Below are 25,811 nucleotides of genomic sequence, written 5' to 3'. Positions count from 1 at the left end.
CTACTTTTGCCAAGAGCCTGCACTCGATTGCTTTCCCCTGGAGTCTAAGGGGACGTGAGTCGATAGCAGAGTTGATGCTATGCTGATGCAACACACTGACAGGTCCACCCTACCGGCTTTTCTCACCCGCGTCTCATTGTAAGAAGACAGGCTTTGAGGTGAGTCAGTAGCTTGTATAGTATGGCTGTCTTATAAACAGATATTGCTGTCAGATAAACTGAAAACGTAGTGTTTAGATTGGTCGCAGTTTGTCTTAACCCGAAACACCAGGAGATTGGAAACGTTAGCTGCACATGGTATTGTTGCTAGCTAGCTAAGTTAACTCTAGCTGGCTTGTTCATTCATTATCAGCGTGGCGTTAAAGGTGAGCTGGCCAATGAGGTAACTGTTAGCTAGCATATTGTCTCGAAGTTGACTGAACAGCCGGTTCCTGATATATGCAGCAAACTGGAGTTTTTTGTTTTAATTGTAAAAACATAGCTAACGTTAGCCAGGAGCTCCACGTTCCTGTGCTAAGTATAGTGTCACTTAACTTATCATTAACTTATTCCTGTTCAGTTAAACGTCAACATCCCCTTTCTCAGTGGCTAACTTAGTCGGATAGAACATGCCGAGTACATTTTACTAACCGTCATGGTCTTCTAATAAACTCACCTCATAGAAAATGAATTGGATTCTCGCTGCTTGCCACCGCTTGGTGTGGACCAGGACTGGTAAATCGAGATTGATTGGGCCAAATCAGTTCAGATCAATCAGTCAGAGAAATGTTACCACCTTGTCTGTTCCCAGGGCAACATTAAACAGAAAGAGTTTATGATCATATAGGCTCTAGAAAGTGGAACAAAGCTGCTGCCATTAATTCATAACAATGCTTAAATTCCCATGTTCCTCTTCAGAAGGCCCTGCACCATGGCAGATCAGCTAAGCCCTGAGGAGAAGTTCCACCTCATTACTAGGAACCTCCAGGTGGGACACGCGAAACAAATATAAACTCACAGTAGCTAAAGTCCTCCATTAGCTTGGTCTCATTAATCTCTTGAACGCATGTATTGCAGGAGGTCCTTGGAGAGGAGAAGCTGAAACAGGTTCTTCAGGAGAGAGAGCTGAAGGTGTACTGGGGCACAGCGACCACTGGCAAACCCCATGTAGCTTACTTTGTCCCTATGTCCAAGATAGCAGACTTCCTCAAGGCTGGATGTGAGGTAGGTAGATCTCTTTGAGAATCTTGTCTTTGCCGGAATTCAGGAATTAGATTTAATCTCTACTTCGTGCTAAATCAAAGCTTTGCGTACCAGTAGGCAGTAGCTTATACACATGTTTTTATTTCTTCTTCTTTTCCTCAGGTCACTATTCTGTTTGCAGACTTGCATGCTTACCTAGACAATATGAAAGCTCCCTGGGAGCTGCTGGAGCTCAGGGTGAAGTACTATGAACAGGTCATCAAGGCCATGCTGGAGAGCATTGGTGTGCCTCTGGATAAACTCAAGTTTATCAAAGGAACTGACTACCAGCTCAGCAGGTCAGTTGTGCCTCTGGTACTCAGGCTGTCTTCATTTATTTAAATCTACATTCTGCCAAACAGACTATGCTTAAACTAATGTTTTAGGTCTGTATTTTCATGTTTGTCAGAGAGTACACTCTGGATGTGTACCGTCTGTCCTCCATGGTGACAGAGCATGATGCTAAGAAAGCTGGAGCTGAGGTCGTCAAACAGGTGGAGCATCCCCTGCTGAGTGGCCTGCTCTACCCTGGACTGCAGGTAATAACACTGTTCTAGATGTAGTAGTATCTGCGGGACTCATCACACTGTCTGCTACTAAGGAGTGGCTCATAACCCTAATGTAAATGTCCACATATGGCTTTATATAATTAGGGCACTGTCATATAGAACTCTTTAGAACCTGTTAAAGTAGTAAATGTGATTTGATTTGTCTTTGTCTTTAGGCTCTGGATGAGGAGTACCTCAAGGTGGACGCCCAGTTTGGAGGAGTTGACCAGAGGAAAATTTTTACTCTAGCAGAGAAGGTACCATCTCTCTCCATCTTTGCACATTTCTTTCAGCCCTTCAACCTCTCTCTTGATGATTATTTAGGTGCGTTTAGATGTGAATTTGCTGTTAACTTATTTTCTGGACTTATTTAAACAGACAATTCAAAGAAAATAAAAAAGTTTACTCCACGTACATTAAGTTGCAGGTCTTAGAAACAACATAGAAATTATTATACAAATGATGATCTATGGATGTCACAACAGGGCAATCTAATGAAACATTTTTCAGAATAAGATCTCTTTGAAATATCAAGGGTAAGCCTTCCGTTTGTCTCTAGTACTTGCCCTCTCTGGGCTATGCCAAGCGTGCCCATCTGATGAACCCGATGGTACCAGGCCTGACAGGGACCAAGATGAGCTCCTCAGAAGAAGTAAGTCACAGTAAAAAAAACAAGATATTTTCTTCTAATGCTTGGTGGTCAGTCATAACAATGTCTCTTTTGGCTGCAGGAGTCAAAGATTGATCTACTGGACTCCAAAGAAGATGTGAAGAAGAAGCTGAAGAAGGCTTTCTGCGAGCCAGGCAACATCCAGAACAATGGAGTCCTCTCCTTTGTCAAATATGTCCTCTTCCCGCTACGTGGAGGTAGAAAACTCCCCCTTGAATCATCTTCTATTGTCTTGGCTTCAGATTTTTCCTCCACAAATATACAGAATATGACATTAGTTGATATTTGGGATCATTGTGTTTCAGAGTTCTGCATCAAAAGAGACGCTAAGTGGGGCGGAGACAAAACCTACACTGTGTTTGAAGAGGTGGAGAAGGACTTTGCTGAGGAGGTAATGTATAGATACGCTGGTTTATTTGAAGAACAAATGCCCTTCGGAATGTATATCCCAGCTAAAATGCTTAATCTTCCCCTTGTGCTCTGGTCTAACCGTCGGTAATCTCTGACCTTGTCAGATCGTCCACCCAGGAGACCTGAAGGCCTCAGTGGAATTGGCACTAAACCGACTGCTGGACCCAATCAGAAAGAAGTTTGAGTCTCCTGAGCTCCGCAAACTTACCAACTCTGCCTACCCCAACCCATCAAAGACAAGTCAGTATTTTACCTATCATGCTCGCTGTGTCTAACCTCACTCACGTTATTCTAATCATTTTCATATAGCTGTGTGACTACTTCTGCATAACAAAGGATTGTCAAATAGCTACATGTGTTGCCATTGTGCGTGTGTGATCAGAAGGAGCAGTAAAGGGTGCCAAGGCAGGAGGAGAGGACGATGAGCTGGCTCCCTCCAGACTGGACATCAGGGTGGGCAGGGTTACCAGTGTGGAGAAGGTAGGACGCCAAGATCGTCACTTGATGCCTGTTCAACTGATGTGTCGATGATGATCCGACTTTGTTACAGCCTTCTTTCTCTGTGTTCATATGGGTTTCTTTGTTGTCAAAATTCCAGCACCCAGATGCTGATTCGCTGTATCTGGAGAAGATTGATGTGGGAGAGCCGGAGCCAAGGACGGTAGTCAGCGGGCTGGTGGCCTATATTTCACAGGAAGACTTACAGGACAGAATGGTGTTGGTGCTGTGCAATCTGAAACCCCAGAAGATGCGAGGGATTGAGTCTCAAGCCATGCTGCTATGTGCCTCTGTGTGAGTGTTATTTCTGCTTTGCACAAGCACACACACACACACACACACACACACAGCACATCCCTCAGCTTGATTTTTTAAGAAACTCTTCGACTCTCTCTGATTGGTTAATTTCTAGTGAAGGGGAGCCCAGGAGGGTGGAGCCTCTGGACCCCCCAGAGGGGTCGTCGCCAGGAGAAGGGGTCTTTGTCGAGGGATATGAAACGGGCAAACCAGACGAGAGACTCAACCCAAAGAAGAAGGTGTGGGAGAAACTACAGGTGCGTTTCAGTCCGATTTTACTGTTTCTCCATTCAGAAAGACAATTCTAGCAATTATGTTTGTTCTGGAACAATGTACATTATTTTCCTATAATGGTGTATTGTAGGGGGATAGATACATGTACATAATGATCGTATTATTATTTCTCTCCACAGGTGGACCTGAAGATATCAGACGAGTGTGTAGCTCAGTGGAAAGACAAGCAGCTGATGACCAAACTAGGACAGATCACATGTAAGACACTGAAAGGAGGCAACATCAGTTAGATACACAGACATTACACTCGCCACAGAAGCTGCTCCTGCCGGCCACATTACTACAAGGATACTCTCATCAACAAATCGCACCAACGTCATCTGGATGTTTTCTCAGAGAATGATTGGACATTGACGGCAAAAGTCTCAGATGCTTTGGTCTTGCTTAGACAAATTGTATTACCTTGAATTTATATAAAAAAAAATTAATTCCCATGTAAAACAGGAATTATGTAACTAATCAACTTTTGATTCATTACTGTTTTACCAGGGTTTTTTTGGCATTTTTAACACACTTAAATGTACAAATAAAATATGACACGAGTCACAGAGAGACATACAGCTACTCAGACAATAGATTACTTTATTGTATGTTGCAGTAGTGGTTGCTCATTCTTGGTAGTAGCTGACAAGGAATCTCAGGTGTTTAAAAAGGGATTTAATGTTTCGCTACATTCTGGGTTAAAATTGCTTTGTTTTGCCTTCATGGTCATGTCCAGTGTCAGGACAGTGGCCAATCTGCCAATTAATAAGAATGGGTTTCAGATGTATATAAAAGTCAATATGTCATGTACTATAAGAAGGTTTCATTGGGGGTAGTGTTGTACAGAAATCAATATCTGGACATTAACTGTCATATAATCAACTCATGCATCTTCTCGAATACAAAATACGAAATAAATGCTGGCTGAATTCTGTGGTCTGCAGAAATCAAATATATTTATGTTGGATGATTTCTATGTGTAAAGTAAATACATTTAGGTGTCTGTGCCACATCAAATGCAGGGAACCGCATTTTTAATACACTTAAATTTTATTTATAGAAGTAATAACTGTACATAAGTCTTTATAATCATCAAGATGTAGATTTTTGACCCATTACAAAGAGTCCGTATAATTCACTCACCAGTGATTTTGCTGGGGGAATGCATTTTGTGCAAATAGTGATGAGCTGGATTTTCCACCAGAAAGGCTTGGCCCGAAGTTTTAGATAGAGGACATTTAATAAAAACACTGACCTCACACTTAAGTCTACTCCAGTGTATCAATCACCCAGGGCCAATCGTCACACCCATAGCCCTAAAAGTGTTTTTCAGATGAAGTGGATTCTTAAATATTTCATATTTGGTAGGAAAAGGTGACTGACAGTGCTACAAGTGGAAACAACCACACATAAATAAATAGGATACTTGTTACTATTTTCCTAAAATATTTCTCAGAATGTGTTGGGCTGCCCTTTACTAACCCAAGAAGACATTGTGCAGATTGAGTAGAAGCTTGTAATTGACTTTTTAGCAGTTGTCATCAGATGCTTATCTAGTCAAACTGGTTTATCATCTGTAGCTTTACAAAAGTGCCTCTGCCCTAATTGACAAACTATCTTCCCCTTACTCTTGTGAGTATGCAGCATCCCTTTTTCTCAAATACTATTCCAGATATATAGATAAAATATATCTCCACACAGTGAAAAGCAGGACTGAAATTGAGTGTGACAATTAGTTTTTAGTCAGATCTTTAAGCAAAAAAAAGTGTTTGCTGATTTGTCCTGTTGCGGATGCCATTGTCCGCTTTTTCTGATAACTGCTTAAATCCCCATGAAATTTATGTATTATATTACAACAGGGAAAAAGGACTTAACAGACAGTAAAACTATGTACAGAAATGTTTTGTCAAGACAAATCCTTTTCTTTGAGCTGCAGTGACCACTACCTAATGCTACCTCTGGGAGGCGATCTAACACAAGCCAAATATTTACAGTTCAGTCTATGTGCACCATTTCATCCTGAGGGGCCTTAATAAGAGATAAACTATAGCTTAGAAAAATACTCCAGAATAAAGCTATAATAAGAAATTGGGAGCGAGACATTTTTTGCATAAATATGTAGGAAGGCCATTTCAGGCTAAGGCTTTTGAAGAAGTTTTAACACACACAACACTCTTTCTTGATAGTTGAGTTATATGTCTCAGTAATGTCAGTCCATGCTGTTGTCCTTTTACTCGCTTGTAGTCTTTGCTTGCTCCTCTGGCATGTCCTTCAGTTAATTGTCACAAAACTCTTTCAAAACAGTGTTTCAATTGTGTCCGCTGTCACTCTTGTAGCTAAAGGGGGAAGACGAGAGGAGGTTAGACATTATGGCATCAACATAATACAGTTACAGGAACACACGTAATGAGTATTCTGTCCTAATCTAATTCAGCTACTGAGACATGATCATGAGCTTCAGGTTAAGGCTGATTGAAGCACATGCTTGCACATTTGACTGGAAAAAAGCTGTAGGCAAGCCAGCAGCATTTGTATTGTGTTTGTGTGGAAGGTGGCTTGTCTGTGCAGTTTTCTTTTGTTGGTATGAAGAAGCAAAAAAATATGCTGTTTAAGGCCATGTTAAACTGCTTAGCTGTTCAATTTCATGGTAATGCCTGGATTTGCATTCTGCTTTCTCATGACAAGAGAGTGGCATGTTGGCTATTGATTTATGCTAGTACTGAATTAGCCTTAATGAGTTTACATACTCCGCAGCACTACAATGAAACACACTGATGAAGGCAGTGGCCGTCTTTCGTGACTTTCACAAAGATAATGATCTAATGAAAAATCATGGTTGAAAATAATGTTGCAGCTCTTACTTGTTGTCTCAGGAGGTGTTATTCCACTCATATGTTGTACTCCTATTTTTCCGTTTCCTTCAACACTGAAGTCCATCTTTGCTGAACAAGCAGGAAGACTCTGTGAAGGACTGATGCTCCCCTGGGCTGGTTTCTTAGCTACTGGTGGAGGAACTTTGTCATACTTCAGGCCTCCATTGGAAAAAGTGTCAGCCTTCGATTGGTCAGTCACCTGCATAAGCTCAGCCGCCAAGCTTTGCTTCAGACTTGCCTGAGCTTCAGGGGAGGTGGCAGCTGCAGTCTCTATGACAACCTTTTTTGCGTTCCTAGAGAAGATAAAGCTGGCGGTAGAGGCTGGGGACTTGTGCATGTCACATCCTTCAGGTGATTTCAGGGACGGAGCCCCTTGTTCACTGACAAGGCTGTAAGAGGATGACCTCACACCCAGACGAGATGGAACACCGTCTCTTGAAGACATGGCTGCGGTTTTCATACGTATGGCTTCCTGTAAGCGCATGGAAGGGGTGGTTAGTGTCACATGTGATGTTTTTACTGTCTGAGGGGGAGATTTTAGTGACAGAGACTTGCGGATGGGCTTCTGCGGAATGTTTTGAGTTCCTGGGATTGAGCCCAGGCAATTATCCTGAACTGGAGCTCCCTGGTTTGTTGACTTGTCCTCCAATGGAGCTTTCACCTGGTCTTCGGTCATGTTGACTGATCTGAGACGAACCATCTGAAGCAGAGAGGGGGTGACAAGAGGTATATTAGCATCCTCTTTAGGAATGGGTGCACTTTTGTGGCGGGAAAGGAGCTCCTTGCTCCTGGCATCTCGATTTGCTACACTGGGCTGCCTTCTGAAATTAACCCCATGGGTGAAATTCTCAGCTGGTAAAGGGGGTGCTACTGGGACAGTAATTGGAAGCTGGGCACTGACGGTAGGTTCGAAGGGCGACTGATCTTCAGTTTTCAGAGAGTTTCGCTTTTGGAAACTGCTTGCTGAATGTAAAGCAGAGACTGATACTGCGTTCTTTGCTTTTGTAATAGGTGGCAAAGGTGTCGCCTCCACTTGTGGAGGTGGGGCTGAAACAGATAAATTCTGTTCTGGTGCGCTAGAAATCTCATCACAGATGTTAGCTTCTGAAACTTGCAAGACAGTCTCCGGTTTGGTGTCAGTTATTGTTTGTGGAGCAGGAGGCAAATCTGGAATTTCACCATGTTTAGATGTCCCAGCTTCACTTGAATCCTCAATTGTCTCTCCAACTGTTTCTGTGGGTCTTTTTGAGGCCTCCAGTTCTGTGATACAACTGCCCATCACATTTGGCACACTGTCTGTCATGAAGGGTGGAGGAGGTGGAGGAAAGTCAACCTCATCTCCCCCATCAAAGACAGAGTCCCCTTCCATAGGAGGCGGAGGAGGTGGCCAGCAAGACTCTACAACATGGATCTCCTCCTGCACCCTCTGTAATTCATCTGGTGGCATAGATACTGATGAAGGAGGTGTCTTTCTTGACGGAGGAGGTGTTGGGTGGTATGCTGGTGGAGGGGTGGGTGGTGGCGAGATCTTACTAATTTTGGGGACCTCTATAGAAAGTGTCTGCATGGATGGGACCTCACTTTTGTCCATCTCATTCTCGCTCTTATCAGCTAAAACTGCAACCCCATACTGTAAGGAGGTTGTTTGGTTCTCAACAGGTAAACGGACTTCTGTTGTGGCACTGCTACACATTTTCTTTTGTTGCCTATCTGACTGGTCATTTGAGACCAATTCCTCTTTATGCAGTGCTGTCATGGGTTTCCTCATGACTGGAGGAGGCTCTTTCTTCCGAGTTGTCTCTTGACTCTCGGGGTCCTTCCCTACAGGGCTACTACTCTGCTCTTGTTTCTGAACACCTGCACCCTCTTCCATCCTCTCTTGTTCAGTATGTGGACTTTTCTTATTCTCCAGCTCCTTGTGAACATCTTCAGGACCTGGTACTAACAATGTCTCAGGCTTTGCTTTGCTTTCTGAGACAGATTTGTCTATTGTTGATTCTTGTTCAACTAAAGCTTCTGTCTGAATTCTGTCTTGTTTAACTGTGCTATCCTGAACCTGTGCTGGTTTCTGGGTTACTTTGCTGACTTTAGGGCAAGGCCGACACAAGAGCTCCAAGGTGCTTCTGTTGTGAGCCCATGTCTCTGGAGGAGGAGGACACGGTGCTTTGATTTTGGGAGGTGGTGGGATGTTCATCAGTTCTCTGACTTCAACTCTCAAAGTCGAAGAATTGTTGTACGGAGTAAGTTCTTTTTCAGCAACAGTGAGTGGAGATCCCTGTGAAGGCAGACTGGGGCTACATGTGGAAACATCTGAATTGACAAGCTCAGATGTACCAGATGATAGAGAGGTAAGAGAGGACGATGGAGAAGCTGCTGAGGACGAGGCCCGAGACACTGATCTCTCTGGTTTCACCGGTTTCTTCTTCTGTTTGTCAGGGGAGGTTGGGGGGATCCCTTTGGGGGAAAGTGTCGGAGTCCCACTCTGACTGGAATAGCCACTGGAAGGGGACATGGTCCGTTCAAACTTCCCCCCTTCCGAGGGAGTTTTCTGTGGGGAGCAGCTGATGGATTCTGGCTGAGGCCCTACTGCTCCTCCTGCCACACTGGAAGAGGCCTGTTTGGGGAGTGGACTGGAGGAATCTAAAGAGCTGGTCCCAGTGGAGTTTGAAACAGGGGTGGGGATCTTACTGGTATCTGCAGTAAATGATCTTATCTCATCCTTGACTATAATATTTTCTGTGGGATTACCACCGTCTCCAGACACAGAGTCACTGAGATCTTTGATATCCACCAGAACCCTGGAGTTGCTTCTGATCTTATTACCATGCAGAGAGTTTGTTCTCTGTGGAGGTGCAGGGGGTTGCTTAGTCTTCATAACCGATAGACTACGAGTGAAATTCTGTTTGGTCTTCGCATCCTCCCCAACAGCCACTGAGCCTGAAACACCAGTCTCAGACCCTTGACCTGTGGCAGCATTTTCACTTTTACTGCTTGGGCTGCTAATCATGCTACCTGAGCTACGGAGACTGATAAGGTCTTGGTCCCCACTAGAATGCTCTGTCTGGCTTTCCTGTCCATTTACACGCACTCTCTGTGAGTTACCACTACGTGTGCTACCCTTAGAGGATACAGGGGAGGAGCTTGAAATGATAGTCTTTGAAGATTGTGACTCGTTCCAGTTTGACCCCGAAGCTGATGTGGGCATCAGTGTGGAGTTGTTATGGAAATTGTCGGTCTGGGAACCATCACCATCTGATCTTCTGGACAACAAAGGGCTGACTGATGAGTCCCCAGATGCCAGGCTGCTTTTGCTTACAGTACGGATGCCACTGCCATGGTTTACACTGCCGCAGCGTGTCCGGCTGCTGCTTCGGTCAATCTCTATGACTTCAATTGAGGATGGCAAGACCGCATTAGGGATGATTGTCGACAAGTATGTGGCCTGAGGAGATATGGACATCACTGGGCCCTAGGGAAAAAAAACAGAAATAGGAGTTTCACAGCTAAATGTTATAAGTTGTCAAGACAGAATTTGGAAATATACTAACGACTAACATTTAAGAAAACGTTCACTCTCGTATCACTCTTACCTGGGGTTCCTGGAGGAAGCTAAACATTGTTGAAGGAGAGATGGAAGTGGTCATGTCAGGTACTGCAAGGGACTTGGGTCTCAGGGTTGAGGTGGGGCAGAGATAGGAGCCCTGGTGGTTGAAGGGCTGTTCGTCTTGGTACGTTGCCTGTAGGTGCTTCCTCAGCAGCTGTTCATTCCTGGATTCCTGCTTAGGGTGGGGACCATTCTCAAGTAAAAAAACACAAAACCTGTCACGTATGTTAAAACTATTCTGAATTAATTAATTCTTTCTCTTTACCTCCAGCTCTGAAAGGTGCACTCTCGCTCCCTCCTTATTTGCTACTGGAGTCCCTCCATCGACTGTAGGAATGATTACAACCCCTGACTGGCTGTTTCTGACCTGTCCGTCCTGATTAAGGGGCTGGGTGGAAACAAGCTGCTGGAAGGTTGAGCTTTTGTGCAATGCTGCAAAGAGGGCAGATCACTGTCAATAATACGTTTACCACCAAGGACACATTATGTCTACTGGTTTAGCTAGGATGATGGTGTGGACATACCAAGTTCTTTCTGGACCTGGTTGGGAATACCCATGATGGTGGTCCTCCTGCTCCTCTTCCTGCCCTTATCTAATCTTTTTACTGGATTCAAAGGCTTGAATGTTGAACCTAGGAGACAGAGGGAAAATTGTCTTATTACAGTAACTGAATTTGAGAAGTGGTTATTTTTGCAATGAAAAAAAAACTGTATTCGGCACAGGAAAAGGACTTGGTGAAAATATGGGAGCAATGCACTGAACCTCAATAAAGTATATAGGGAAAGTGGCTTTTCCAGAGGATTTTAAAAAGGATGTTTGAAATATGGATCAGAATACCAATCGCACTTTCTTTATGCACACACTGACACATACATAGACACAGAACGGCGTACTTTGCCTTCCAGCTGCAATATGTAGAGGCAGCCGCAGTGCTGTCTTCAGATGCTTAAAACTTTTGAGTAACTGAAAAAAAGCTTTAGCTGTGTGTGTGAGTGTGATGTTCCTTTTCCTTTGATTTCACACTATAACTGCAGAAGCACCACGCAGCTGGGAATGAGACGTGCATGCTAAATAAGTACATGCCTATCGCTCATCATAAGGCAGTAAACCCAAGAACAAAAACTGCTTTCACAGGCACAAGCACTATGATTAGCTCCTATTTCCCAAAGATGGAAGAGATACGGAGGCTTCCTTTCCAGGTCTCTCTAAACACACGCACACTCACACAAACAGGGCTGTCGTTTACCTTGGCGGGTGAGCACAGGCCTACTCGACACAGCAGAGGTTAGCGTGGTATCAGTACTCCCGGTGGTGGATCTCGACTCTGGAGAGCCACCTCCGTCTTTGGAGCTGATATCCTGCTCCGGACGCAGTGTGTCTGTGGACTGCAGGGGATACACACACAGAGCAATATTTAGTTAAGTGGCATTCTTCGTGTGCAGGAAGTGAAGGAAAAATGATATGATGTTATCCACAGAGCTTTGGGGGCACCTACAGCAATGCTCTCAGCGTCAGGAAAGTTGACTCCATTCTTGTTTTCTGTGGGAATTAAATAGACAAGATCAGACACAGAATCTGAGTACAGTCAAACTCCATCCAGTCCACCCCCACCCATAATAAGTCAGATAGTGCTTACTATTACTTAATACTATACTACATTGTGTAATTAAATATTGAGGATAAGCTAATTTCAATGGGCTTACATTTACTGTGAAACACAAATACATGCCATGCATACATAAATACATGCAAGTATGAACTAAAATGTTTTCATATTTATCATCATGCGTCTGACCTTCCTGCTGTAGTATCTTGAGCCCTTCCTGCGCCTCAGTGTGCAGGTCCTCCAGGTACTGTGGCCTGCTGCCCTCAATGAAAACATTCTCCTGGTAGTGCTGAGAGGTCGTGTAGTGGACGGTCAACCTCTTCTGGTCTTCATTCCCCTTCGGGCCAGCTGTTGGGAGGGTGGAAAAAGAAGACAAAGACACGTAATTGGCTTATATGATAATTAACGTTTTGCTGTTGCGCCCTACAATGTGCACGTCAAGGAGAATTATGGCTGGAACACTGATCCTGCATGTCATTCAACAGTAGTTAATTACACTTCTCTCCTAATTATTGTCTATCTGCTGTTTTGCCCCTTTTTTTCTCTCACTCACTTTACTCTGAAATACATCAGCTTTGTCCAAGTCATTTAAACTGTATTTTCCACTGAGAAGTCTCTACACAGGTACTTCCTTGTCCACAGGTGTGGCTGTACCTCAGCCTGTTGCATGTGTGTTTATTAGTGCACCTTTGATGCAGCACACTCTTCAAATCTCGTCAGCCAAGCAGTTTGGTGGGCAGACGTCCCAGCCTGACCAGACTCTCAACAGTAAACTATTGCCTGGCTAATCTCCTGCAGGATCTCCCTGCCTCGCTATAGTCCACAGAGGATTAGATAATCTGGATTGTCCGCATGTAAAGATGCCACTGGACCCCCTGCATGGGGACCTCCTGTGTGGGAACTGGACTGGGCTCTCCCTTCAGGATTGCTTTACTCAGTGTCAAAGGAAAGCCAAAAACACTGGAGACTGAACCGAAATTAAGATCTGAAAATAAAATGAAGTACTGGTAGGACAGCAGTAAAGCAGGGCTAGTTGGTGCAATGACCCAATCAGCAGTCCAGTCATACTAAACCACAGTGCTGAGTTTGCAGAATTGTAAAGACTGAACCAATGATGCATTTATTTTGGTTTTGTTCTCGTGTTATTACCTTGTGGGTGGAAGTCAAGAGACGGCTAGCTTTATATTCTATTGCCTTTTTGTGTACACCAACAATACTATTTGGTCATTTAGGAAGTGGAATTCCTCTTGTCTTAACTTTTGGCTAACAAATTCATGTTTGATGTGACAACAAAAGAAAGTTTGACTTGGCCCTATTCAATTCTAGAGGGCGTAATTGCAAAGAGGCAAGGAAATGCTAAAGGATTTTCAGAAGAAAACTTGTAAATTAAGGCCAGATCTAGAAAATTGGAATTCTTTAAGTTTTTTTATTAATACTTTTATTGTTATTTTTCAGTTTGTTGTGTGTTTTATTATTATTAGTGTGCATGTTGTTTCGTTGTGGCTGTGGGGCTATGTAAGTTATATACGTTGTATATATTGTCTGTTATTAGCTAATCAAAGGTCAACGCGAGGTGTCTGCTTTCCCTCCATTGTCACTTTCAACAGTGTGGCTTTCAGTCTCGCCTGGTTAGTTGATACTGTGCGAGTGTGGATGTACATACAGTTCATGTTTGTGTGTGTGTGTAAGAGAACAGACACCCCTATCTGCCCCTATCCTCCACCATTCAGACAGGTGAGGCAGCCCAGACACAATGCCCTCGGCTGTGTGTTACTGTGGGAAATCTCAGGTCATTGTGAACCTGGGATTGTCTAATGCAATCCGAGAAACAGAGACAAATTCCATTACAAAACCACAGCAGAGTGCATATTACTAACATTTAAGATGTTGTGCTCTAACTAGCAGTTGTGATTAATTGGAAAAGCAGCCCTCCATGAGATCCAGTCAGGCCCCAGCAGGAGTTTTGGGGCTTTTGGTTGATTTAGACGATCGCCAAAAAAGTCAGTTAAGCCCTTTATCTGATTAGAGGGGACCCCCAGATTGCCTTCAATTCTTGGGTACCAGTGTGTCTGTGTTTGTGTGTGTGAGACGTTGACCAACGCACAAAATCAGCAATTATCATCCCATTTTTTCACCAGTTACTAATAACCTAATCACCTCATACATAAACCGTGCAACACAAACTTTTTAGGGTATATTAAGTATTAGAAAAAGGTCAGCGTAACTCCAGAGACCTCAATCGAAGCAAAGTTGAAGGGTATTACTGTCGTATAAACGAGCGTTCATTTCTGTCAGCAGCCTAAAGTCAAAGCTGCAGCCTGCCGAACTCCTCCACGTGAGTCAGCACTCACCCTTCTTCTTGAAGACAGACAGCAGCGAGTGGATGCTCTTCCTCAAGTAGACCACCATGGCTACACCAGCGCCATTGCAGATACAAAATTTAAAATATTGTAGAGAAGCAGAGTCCAAAAAGTCCTCTTTCCGTCAGTTGTTTGTTTTACAAAGATCCGCATGAACTCTGATAGGAAAATGAGAAAAGGCCTGACAGCAGTTTGTGAGTGGCTGTAGATGGCCTGTTGTCAGAGTGAGACGCTCTCTGCTCCTTCAGCAGAGTGTATCTGAGGGACTTGGGAAGGACAAGTGCACAATAAAATCTGCTTCCAGTCAAGCAGCCTGTCCCAGCTGCCTTATCCCTGTGTCTGATACCCTCCTCCCTTCCCCCTCTGCTCTCTCTCTCTTTCTCGTTCTGTCGCTCACACTGGCTCTCGCCGTTGCAACTCCCTCTCTATTGTCAAATGAAGAACACCCCCACCAGCAAAACGGCTGTCAAAGTTTGGCTTTCAGAAGTCATCCACCCCCACATCATTCAATACAGGCCGACACGTGTGACTGTGTATATGGAGCACGCTGCATCACGCATGTGAATCCCCGGTTAAACCAGAGAGAGAATTTCCCTCCTCACTTCAATAAATTTTAGAGCCCTGAGAGGTAAAACTATACGGAAGGAAAAAATGACAATCATTTTGTGTTGCAGGAATGTTTTTCCTTCTGTCTCAACCCTTTGAACGACCTCATGACCCTTCAGATTTATCTTGAGACTCAGAGACATTCCGACCCACTTTCTTTTGAGTTTGTACTGTTTGGGTCAGCAGAACAACACTGTTGTCAGCATGAACATTTCACAGTGCATCTTGGTGTGAAATGCCACCTTGATAATAACTGAAATAACTTAAATTGTTACTTTAAATTAAGTGTGCAGCACTGGAGGCATTCCTCCTTGTGTTTACTGTTACCAATTCCACTTGTGGCTATAATAAAAGCTATAACTACTTCATAATATTTTATATATTTTAGGGTTATGTAGGTCTATTTGTCGTTGTCCTTTCCCTAATGAAAGCCTTCAGCATCATGTATCTGTCTGGCGCTGTGTCTCATTATCGAAGGGCTACAGGGGCTACTTTTGACAGTAGAGGTTGTGTCCTTGCAGTGAAAAGCTAAACAACAACCATTTCAATGTACTGTAATGTCTTCTGTATCACTGCATCACTCTCTCCAGTGGCCTCTTTCCTCCCTCTGTCTCCATCAATCCCTCCTGCTTCACATCTTTCTTTTTCTCTGCATTTCTCTTCCTGTCCGCCCTTATGCCTTATAGCCACAGAGGTCTAGTTGGAGTTATAAATAGCTGACACAGCCTCGGTTCATCATCGCAGCTCTAATGGCACTGTGTGTGTGTGTGTGTGTGTGTGTGTATGAGTTTCTTTGCGCCTACTAATGTTTCCTGACAAACTGCAGAGGGTATGAAATACAACACGGCTATGGGGGGGAAGAAGTCTGATTCTGTTCCAAACAAACAACCAGTGCTGTGTTCCAGGATTATTTCCTCGCTTTGGAAGCTGCACTTTGGTCCACTTCCCCTCTGAATGGATGTTTATTCCCAATAAATTGGCACAGCAGGGGGCTACAGCTGGCCCTTACACCCGCACCAGCTGGAGGGTAGTAACACAATTACTTTCATCCATACACCGGCCATCCCTCCTCACGCTGCACCGGCACAGAACCCCTGGCACTTGAAAACGGGTGGGGATACTAAGCTTCTCCAGTGAAGAAATCTCCACCCCAGGGTCAGACTGCCCGGCCCAGGGTCCTGGCGGTGGTTCAGCCTCGGATTGAGTGGGGGCTGAAATAAGCTGAGGCCTTCAGGAGAGCAGCTTTAGACACGGCAGTCATGCCAGAGGATTAACTCTGCCCGTGGCTTAACCTGTCCATCTCTTGACTTTACACTCCCTCACTCCTGACATTTGCTTTTACTCTATCAGCCCTTTTAATCTCAATCTTTTGTGTAAAAATGTCTCTTTCATTTGACTTTTTGTACTCCTTGTTTAATTCTTTTGGTTTTAACTTTACACCAAAGCCAGATGTATCCTGTGGGTGATACCACTCAGGCGACTAATCCATACTCATTAACTCCTAATCCATATTCATTTGTGCAAGACAGTTTACCAATATGGGACACGTGGGAGCTTATGTGCATATGAAAACTGCTTTACTTTGCAGTGATGTGGGCCTTAAAATTCCAAACACTCCATTCAATTCAGTGGGGCCTTATTGGCCTGGGAAGCAGATGTTTACATTGCCAAAGCAAGTGTGAAATAAAAACATGTCCATGAACAGAATATTTTTATATTGTTATATTTTTAAAAATATTTTTATAATTGTAATTATTATTTCCAAACCTTTCTTTAAAAATAAATCCCTTCCATGCCCAGTCCCCTTAGTGCAGACCTTTACTAAATGCCAATTTTGGGAGTCTCTGGCCCAGCCTGTGTTCCCCCCTGTTGTTAACCAAGACCCCTCATATCAATATTCATTAGAGAGCATAAAGAGACACCATCTGGTCTTGGGGGAGAGTGCAGAGGGAGCGAGAGGAGCGTCACATGCCTTTGATTCAGCGCACACAACACACCATTCCACTGCATAAGCAAAATAACACACAGTGCATTACAATAGAGGAACGCAACAGATGCTAACTTCATCCTAATGGGGATTTCCCAAGCGTTCACAGTTTGAATATAAGAAAAGATTGTAGATTAGATAGAACAAATATGCAGCTCTTGGCTGCCAAATACTTCCTTTCAACAATTTAAAATAGTAGTGTACCTTTTTAAGGACTATTCAGAGGTTGTTTTTCAGCTTTTTTCTGTACCGCTAAAGATAACATCATAAATCAACTAAGCCAGACTGTTGGACTAGTTAGCAGGTCCAACAGCCTATGGAGGACAATCAGGTTCAGGCAGCCAACAAAACAGGCTTGTTAAAATGTCAAAGGCCAACAAACATACACTTAATTTATAAGAGCCACATTCAAAATGAAGATAATGGATCGCCATGCCATTCTATTTTTCTGATTTACACCTCATGTTGTGGATTGCAGCCAGATATTGCAGGAATCTGTTGTTTAACTAAATCTCAATATAATAGACAAAAGACAATTACAAAAATAGAGGGAAAACATTTTAAAACACGAATACATACATTTATTTTATGGCTTTATAAAATAAATAATGTCCATGAAACATTCTAATCAAATGCCAGGCTTAAGAGGTGGGTTTTAAATTTACGTTTAAAGATAAACTCTTTCAGCTAGTAACAGATATCTGGCATTTTGAGATAATCGTCATTGGACGACGCCTGCACTCATGAGGCCAATAAACAAAAAATGTCTGCAGACACCCTTGTCGGTGTGGCTGCTGTGGAACGATGTTGGCGCTCCCCTTTGTGAGATTTAGGAAGGTGGTGAAAAAGTTCGAGCCCTGAATATCCTCAGTCACCGATGTCTTTTCGCAGTATTAACACGTTTCTCCCATCCTAAATGACAGCCAATCTAATCTGAAACCATTACTGGCTAGCTCTAAAAAACTGTGCACATGTTACTGGCTAAGACAACCATGGATATTACATTGTACATAATGGAATTTTGCCTAACTTTGTATTTGTATTTCATACTCTCTCTGTTTTGCTCTCAGATCCTCCCCTCAGAGCCTATAACTAACATTTCTCAGCCCAATCGTAAATAAAGGTTGAGATGTAAAAAGGTTTGTGACACCCGGGCACAGATATCGAAAAGGTATCTATAAAGAGCATAAATTGGTCCTGTGTACTAGGGAGACACAGCCACATAAAGATAACCTGATATCATCATTTAGAAAATAACCAGACCAGACTGACGGGCAACAATCAGACACTGACGGACCGATTTAATAAAAAACAAATATATTGGTTTAACCGGAGCAGACAAAGACTCTTCTCTGTGAGGAGAGATCACAGAGACACGCTGCTCTACATCAACACTGTCATTTCTTGTACACACACACACACACACACTTCTTGCTCCACTAGAGAGTGCTGCATCCACTCTGACTGTCTGGACTACAAGTATGAAACTGCAAAAACAGCAGGTCATCTGATGAGGATGTTTACTGTGGAAACACACGGTCGGTTTGGAGTGATGCTGGATGAAAAAAAAGCAGCTAAATGTAAAATATGACTCCCAGTGGACTGACCAAGCCCAAACTCTGACACTAACGCACACACACACTTATTGGAAAATGTAATCCTGTAACCACATGATGAGTATTAGCTCATCGCATGTCCTCAGGTCACCCTCTCACTTGCTGCACAGAAGAGGAAGGATGTAAACAGAGAGGTGGGGCGAGAGAGAGAGAGAGAGATAATAAAAAGTTATTTGTGTGCTGCCTTGGTCATAACCTCAACATCAGTGTCAGGTGAGCATACAGGCCGCTGGGCCATGAGAAGCCACAGGCTTTCCACTTCATGCCCGGCTGGGCTTGAAAACAGCCACTGTGTGTGTATCAATGGGTGCGTGGTTCAGTGAGTACACGCCGGGTTCATTAGGAAAAAAAGTTGGGGGACCTGAGGTAGGCAGGGACAGAGCTGCAAAAACAAAAATGAGAGGCACACCTGCAGACCCTGGACTAGTTTTTGTTGATGTTTCTGGGGAAAACTCTGATTGCTAACAAATGCAACGACTAGACAAAACACAACAATGTGTTAGTTCATCTTTCAATCCTTTCCATCTGTTTTTTTTTAGCAAACATTACTAGTAGTAGTCGTAACAGGAGTAGTAGTAGTGCACTTGTTTGGGACTTTTTTCAGCTGTGGATTAATACACATTTGGTGCTCTAGTGAGTATTTAGCCAGCTGCCTTAACAACATGTACCGTGCTTCTGCTGAATGACTGAAGCTAAGCTGGTTTGGGCATGGCTGGTATCTGGATGGGAGAAACACTGGGAAAACTACGTTTCTGCTTGAAGAGGTGTTGGTTGTGCCAGTAGTGGGCAGCCTTCCCTCTGGTCCTAATAATAAAATCCCAATGCCTCAGTGCAGTGATGGGCTGTAGGAGATGCCTTGCTTCAGATGAGACGTTAAAGTGAGATCCTGACTCACTGTGGCCATTAAAGATCCCATGGCACTTATTGCAAAGAGTACGGGGTTTCCCCATGTCCTGGAAAAATTTCAGACCTGGCTTACTCCATCTGACAAGCTAATCATCCCCTAGTGTAATGTTTCCCTCTCTCTCCATCTCAGCTGATGTGTGGTGAGCGTTCTGGTGCGAATAGCTGCCGTGCTACACGCTGGTGGTGGTTGAGATGAGACCCCATCCCCTGAAGCGCTTTGAGTATCTAAGATAATGCACTATCTGAGTGTAATGCATTATTATTATTATTATTACAGTGGCCGGATGGTGTACATGGAATTGATCAAAAAAACACCACAGTACCCATATCAATGGTAATGAATGAACATGTCATGCAGAGCAACGGATGTGCTTTGAAAGGTAGTTTTGGAGGAAGAAAAGTCTACACAGCTAAAAATATGGAATGTCACCAGCCTTATACTTTAGGATGGATTTTCACTGTGCAACATCTTTAGTGATATCTGTGCCGATATACAGTGGTGGCCTACAGTGATGTCTTTGTCCCCTCACCACAATGATTGGCTGCAATGTCTTTCCCTCCCAGTTGCACTTTCCATCCATATAGCCAGAGGTAATGAAACTGCCAGAGTAAAGGAAGAGAGGGTTAAAATGTGACCAGCAATAAACTTCCAATCGGCCCAACACACACACACACACGCGCACACACGCACGCACACACACACACACGTGTCGTTATTCATCACGTTGCTGCTCCCCTGATTTGTATTCAATGGCCGTTGTGGTGGACTTGACTTATGAGCTCCCCTATATTGAGTGGTGTAGTATTAACCGGTGGGAGAGTGAGGCAGGCTAACTTCTATCCTCCATATCTAATGGAATATTTCATGTATCTTCTTTGGAAAATATCTGGCACAGCACAGTCTTTTCAGGTGGCCTATAGAGAATGAAACTGTTAGATTAGGCTAATTTGATACTGTATCTGTGGGATAAGAGATAATAGTGGTAAAGGGAGCCTAAGAACAAAACATACAGCATGTAAAACCTGAACTACAACACCCTGGAGATGGTGAGAAGATGACAGCAGGAGTGGCCAAGACAGAAGGGCAGAGACGCGAGGAAAGGCTAAGGAAAATAAGAGGAGAGAAGGGTACAGGGCAGGGGAAGGACATAAATCACTGAGTACAGTAACTGTCACTACCCATGAACCATCTGCATTTCTGATTTCCTCTGGGTGGCTCACAGAGCAGGTGAGATAAAGAGGGAACAAGAGAGGGGGAGAGTGGGATGAATAGAAATGGTGAGGAGGATAGAGAGGGCAAAGGAAAAAAAGAGAGAGGGAAAATTGTATGAAATTTGCAAAACATTTTGAAGGCCAGATTATCTTTTGGGCACATATTACGCTTATCCGCAATTAATTAGAGTCACAAACAGGAGATGCCATTTTACCTCTTTGTCACATAAATATGTACTCTAGCAGTTGTGAGAGAAAGGCAGACAGCTTTGATGAGGTTATGTGCACGTCTATGTGAGTGTGTGCGATTAACATTTAACATATTATTATTGTTTCTTTCTTTATTTTTAGTTGTTGTCAGTTCAGCAATACCAGGACTGGATAACTATAAGCATGAAAGTGAAATAAGACATCACAGGCCTTATGATAATACAGGTTTAGAAGTAGTTAGTTGTTTAGAACATCACTGCATTGAGCATAAACTAAATCAACAAGCAAGGTTCCTTGATGGTTTATGTTATGCTGCATGTCTTCCTCACCTAACCCTGATGTCTCATGTCCTCAGCAGAGATCCACTTTGTACTTGCTCCAGTTCTAAATCCTGACCCGAAGCAGGTTGTGCACCTGAGCTGAGGCGACTGACTGCACTTCAGGGAACACAAACACGGAGCTAAACTAAGCTGCTGCAGCACCCGCTGTGCTTAAAAATAGTAACTGTCACTCTTTTTGTAATTATCCCTCTCTTCCTCCTGTTCTCTCTTTTACTGATAAGGGGATTGTGGGTATTTTTCCTCTCGTAGGATGAGCTGTTTTCGCACCTTGTCGTTCCAACTTCAAAGCGTTTTGTGCGCCAAGATGAACGCCCTGTAAACAAAGATACAGGTACGGATGCTTCACAGCGTAGACACAGTTGACACACTCTTCTACATTCAGTCTTAAAACAAGATAATAGATCTATTTGTTACCAATTGGCGTGGGAGTGAACACTGGAGTCCTCTGGGTGTCCCTGGAAAATTAGAGGGTAAGGAGTGACGCAAAAAGGCCTCCAGACAAACCCACCCTGAGAAAAGACAGAATACAAGTGTAGAGCGTAATGCGACTAGCGAAGACTCTGCAGTCACAGAGGCACATACCTTGACAAAAAAGCCAACTGTAAAGAAACAAAAACCTTGGAAAGGTCGACCACTAAATTAACTTGCATTAGTTCCAAATTGTTTCTAAAGGTGATTTTTGTCCAAAGAGGTACTACACAGAGATATTAAGTCCAGAAGAAATACAGACAACAGCTGGAAGAAAAAAAAAAAGACAGACACAGGTGCTGCAGGTTATTCGAGGGAATGTCTCCCTAATGGTGAATGTTCTCATTTAGCATGATTGACATGTTAATGAGAGACCTATAGCTTCCACACAGACTCATCTCCGAGCAGGACAGGACAGGACAGGACAAGCCTAATCCCTCAAGTCTGAGTATTTTGTCGGACCTAAAATCCCTCGTCAGTAAAGTCTGAGGACTTGATTGGCTGGTTTGAACTAAAGCAAACTTCTCAGCAAGAAAAGCTCACTTATAATTATGTGAGTCAAAGCATGAGCTGGTGTCAGTTAAAGGAATAGTTTCATTTTGGGAAATCCACTAATTCGCTTTCTTGCTGAGATTTAGTTGAGAAGATTGATACCACTCTCATATTTGTCAGGAAATATGAAGCTAGAGCCAGCAGCTCAATTAGCTTAGCTTAGCACAAACACTGGAAACAGGGGAAATCAGCTGGCCTGTCTCTGTCTAAAGGTAACAAAATCCACCAACCAGCACCTCTAATGTTGTTGTTTTGGAGAATTTAACTACCTCGCCTCAATGGCAGGTTATTACTTTTAATTTTGGGGCTTTTTTCAAAATATTCAAGTAAACTAAAACTGTACCTCACTACAATTACAACATTTAAAGTACTCAGTTGCGCTTACTGTTAAAGAGGTGGTATTATGCCCATTTTCAGGTTCAAAATCCTATTTAGGGGTTGTACAAGGTTTACATGGTTTAATTTTCAAAAAACACGATATTTTTTGTCACACTGCACATTGCTGCAGCTCCTCTTTCCCCCCTGTGTTTTGAACACTTTGTTTTTGCTATGGAGTGATACATCTTGTCTCTAAATGATCTTTGTTGGGAGTTGCACATGGACAGTTCCTAGTTAAGGACTACTAGCCAATCAGAAGCATGTTGTCGACTAGCTTGGCAACATAGACTGGAGCAAGAGTTTCAGAGTGGTGAGTTATTAATCTGTAACAAATGTATCTTACATCGATAAAGTTTTAACTGAGCTAGAGATATATTATATGAGGCGCTGTGTCATCACAGGGATGAAAGGGAAGCGGCTGGACTACAAACGTGCTGTTTTCAGGCAGTTCAGAGCAGAGTTTTCTGTGGGAGATGGGAACTCCCTTTGGGCTGGACTTTGAGCTTTTTCCCTTTGCAAACCTATTACATGCACAAAAAAGGTATGTAACTCAATAAAGGAGAGGGAAGAAGCCAAAAAGCATAATACTCTTGACTTATTAAAGTCAGTGGATTTACTAAACTATCCTATTAGTCCAGGACAGAACATTGTTTGAAATGTTCTGTCCTGGACTGACACAAGGCAAGATAATGTATCTCCCCACAGTGACAGACCGAGCACCCATTTCGCAGCTGTTCAAACTCCCCAGCTCTTTCTCAATTGCTATTATGACACAAAATCCAAATGTCACCATCTGGTTTGTCTCATTAGCTAACCACAATTATTGTCTGCATTTGACTTTCCGTTTAAAATGTCATTTTCATCATTTCATGTTCTCATCCTCTGGACGTTATAGAGATTGTAAAGATTTCCAGACATGGACCTTTCTATGAGACAATCGTCCCTTGTTCTGTACATGGACTCTCTGTCTATTATAATGGATTAATCTCATGCGATTCAGCCACAAAATGCTGAAACATGGGAAAGGATACAGAAGAGGTTTAACAATGGAAAATATAAAACTATGCATTCGGGATGAAGCGTGCCCTCTGTTTCCATGGATATGTTGATGCTTTTCATCAATATCTAGTATGCTGATGAGAAGTGAGGAGCGAAGTTTGGATGAAAAACATATCTGCTGATGTCCTAAGTGCTGAGCTGTGAGGTACAAGTGAGGACCTGAACAACTTTAAGTTCATCTGACAGTGTGTCATCTGAATCACACTGAACAAATTAGGCTTGTGAACAGATGCACTCTGTTTTCACCACACATACACCACACATGTAACACACACATAAACACACAGGCAGTGAAAGTACCAGTTTGTTCATCAGAAATATAAGTGCTACAATGTTTGTATGTAAGCGAGAGATATGCAGAGAATGAGGGTTGTGTGTGTGTGTATGTGTGTGTGTGTGCTTTCTGGAAAACAACATCTCATTCTGCCAATTGTGAGCCTTCATTTAAGTCCCAGACACACACTCCTCCTCATCACTCTTCCTCAGTAAAATCCCATTATGCACGGCTGATGAACTAATCTTCCGTTTCGCAAACAACTCAACACCATTTTGACTGAGTCAGTCTGAGAAACACAAATCCGTGTGAAAAGACGTCAATGTGTTTGAGTAAACCTGCTGCCAAACGTGGAAGTGCAAAAAGTGGCCGAGGCTGGCAATGCCTCGACACCATGTGCTTGGCACAGATACTTGTAAACAAACAGATGCTGTGTTAACATTCACTGTCCCTGACCAAATCGCACTGTGTGTATCTTTGAGGTCTAAAAAGTGTGTTGTGTGCATTTCTTTCCTCATAAAACATTTGCAAATCCAATTTTTTTTTAAATATTGTGCAAGGTTACATCCACATTTGCTTGCTTGCAGTCTTCTCACACGTGTGCTTATGCGTCCTTGTGCGCAGTGCTTGTTGCTCCATAGCACTACAAGTGGTCCAAAACTCCACAGTTCAAGTCAAGAGGTAAAGATTTATGTTTGTAAAAGCAGGACTATATTTCATACTTGTAACTTACTTTTGTACATTTGTGTGCGTGCTACCGTTCATATCGCTCAAATTTAATTTAGACATTCTCAAATGTTTACATACAAGTACAAATCTGTTCTGCACATTCACAAACAGATATTTCTCATACTTGAGTTTTGTCTCAGGTTTATGAAAAGATATATACAGGTTATTTATATCATTTTACAAGTCATCAAATAATTTTCCTATTGTCCTTTATTTGAGACCATTGTTCCTCTCTGACCCAGCTAATGTATTTGTTACTGTTATTTCAGATATCTGATGAGACAAATATTGTGGGATGGGGATTTTACTCTGTGAAGGTTGCACTGAACCTTGTCTCAGTCTGTCTAAAGGAGCTTCTAATGCACCTAAAGATTATTTTCTGTTGTAATATAGGATTTGGGGAAGGTCTTAGTGCCCTGTGATGGTCTAAAACACTGATTCTGAGGCATTTCCATGTTGAAAAAGTAATAGTTTTGTGGGATAACTGAACAGCCGGTAATGTTCAAAGTTTCCTGATTCTTTGGTTTTCTAACCCAAGAGAGAACATGTAATTATTTGCAGCTTAGCAAACCAGATTTATTTTTATCAGTGTCAGAAGAAAATTCTAAATGAGACGGCCAGTAAAAGCCCTTGTGATTGATGGATAACTCAGTGAGACTTGATCTTAGTTTTGGAATAGCTTTGTTCTCCATCCGCAGGGCAAGACATGCTTAGCTAAGACAGTCACAAGTTTCAAATTACAGATTGCACACAGTAATGTTGGAAAATGAAGCCCAATGTAAGCAATAAAGGATGATTTTGTTCTTGTTTCAAAACGATAAACATCAAATCCAAAGTTGAAATGATGATCTTTGAATGGCAAGGTCACACACAGGTCTGTGTGTGTGTGTGTGTGTGTTCGTGCGCGCGCTGTTTAATGGTATGATCTGATGCTTTAATTTAATTTAGGTGGTGATGTAGGAAGCCACTGGACTGAGTATTACAGAGCAATCCAAACACAGGATTCTTTGACACTGTAGAGAGAGGGGTCACTGATCCACTGAAGCTACGAGGGAGTTGAGCAGCAACATAGCTTATACATGGTCATAACCAGTGTTGTTACTTTCTAT

The 25,811-nt window shown here is 42.9% G+C and overlaps 2 protein-coding genes across 5 annotated transcripts in view; one reads left to right on the top strand and one right to left on the bottom strand.

The window, feature by feature from the left end:
• Positions 1 to 28: 28 nt before the first annotated feature.
• Positions 29 to 4,872, top strand: yars1 (tyrosyl-tRNA synthetase 1). 2 transcript variants are annotated; one of them, XM_038724544.1, is made up of 14 exons: positions 29 to 158; positions 897 to 966; positions 1,056 to 1,202; positions 1,344 to 1,519; positions 1,630 to 1,759; positions 1,945 to 2,025; positions 2,328 to 2,420; positions 2,500 to 2,635; positions 2,744 to 2,829; positions 2,954 to 3,089; positions 3,232 to 3,329; positions 3,448 to 3,641; positions 3,760 to 3,901; positions 4,058 to 4,872. In XM_038724544.1, the coding sequence occupies exons 2-14, from the start codon at positions 910 to 912 to the stop codon at positions 4,166 to 4,168; spliced, it is 1,587 nt and encodes a 528-aa protein (XP_038580472.1). In that variant the 5' UTR covers positions 29 to 158; positions 897 to 909; the 3' UTR covers positions 4,169 to 4,872. The 2 variants fall into 2 exon arrangements, with proteins under 2 accessions (XP_038580472.1, XP_038580473.1); XM_038724545.1 differs by having other exon boundaries at positions 91 to 158; positions 900 to 966.
• kiaa1522 (KIAA1522 ortholog) overlaps positions 4,507 to 25,811 on the bottom strand; it is a 39,353-nt gene continuing 18,048 nt past the window's right edge. For 2 of the 3 annotated variants that reach the window (XM_038724541.1, XM_038724543.1), the window contains 8 exons: positions 12,194 to 12,352; positions 11,894 to 11,937; positions 11,645 to 11,783; positions 10,922 to 11,029; positions 10,663 to 10,829; positions 10,384 to 10,572; positions 6,782 to 10,262; positions 4,507 to 6,256 (listed from right to left, as the gene is read on the bottom strand). In XM_038724541.1, coding sequence (XP_038580469.1) covers positions 6,216 to 6,256; positions 6,782 to 10,262; positions 10,384 to 10,572; positions 10,663 to 10,829; positions 10,922 to 11,029; positions 11,645 to 11,783; positions 11,894 to 11,937; positions 12,194 to 12,352 — 4,328 coding nt within the window. In that variant the 3' untranslated portion in view covers positions 4,507 to 6,215. The remainder of the gene's footprint in view (positions 6,257 to 6,781; positions 10,263 to 10,383; positions 10,573 to 10,662; positions 10,830 to 10,921; positions 11,030 to 11,644; positions 11,784 to 11,893; positions 11,938 to 12,193; positions 12,353 to 25,811) is intronic. The other variant, XM_038724542.1, reaches the window with a different exon arrangement.

This window comes from Micropterus salmoides, unplaced genomic scaffold (genome assembly GCF_014851395.1).
Source record: "Micropterus salmoides isolate LMB-PRFRI ecotype aquatic unplaced genomic scaffold, ASM1485139v1 Ms_hic_scaffold_17, whole genome shotgun sequence".
In the NCBI taxonomy this organism is placed as follows: Eukaryota; Metazoa; Chordata; class Actinopteri; order Centrarchiformes; family Centrarchidae; genus Micropterus; species Micropterus salmoides.
This window is presented reverse-complemented; position numbering and strand designations above follow the sequence as displayed.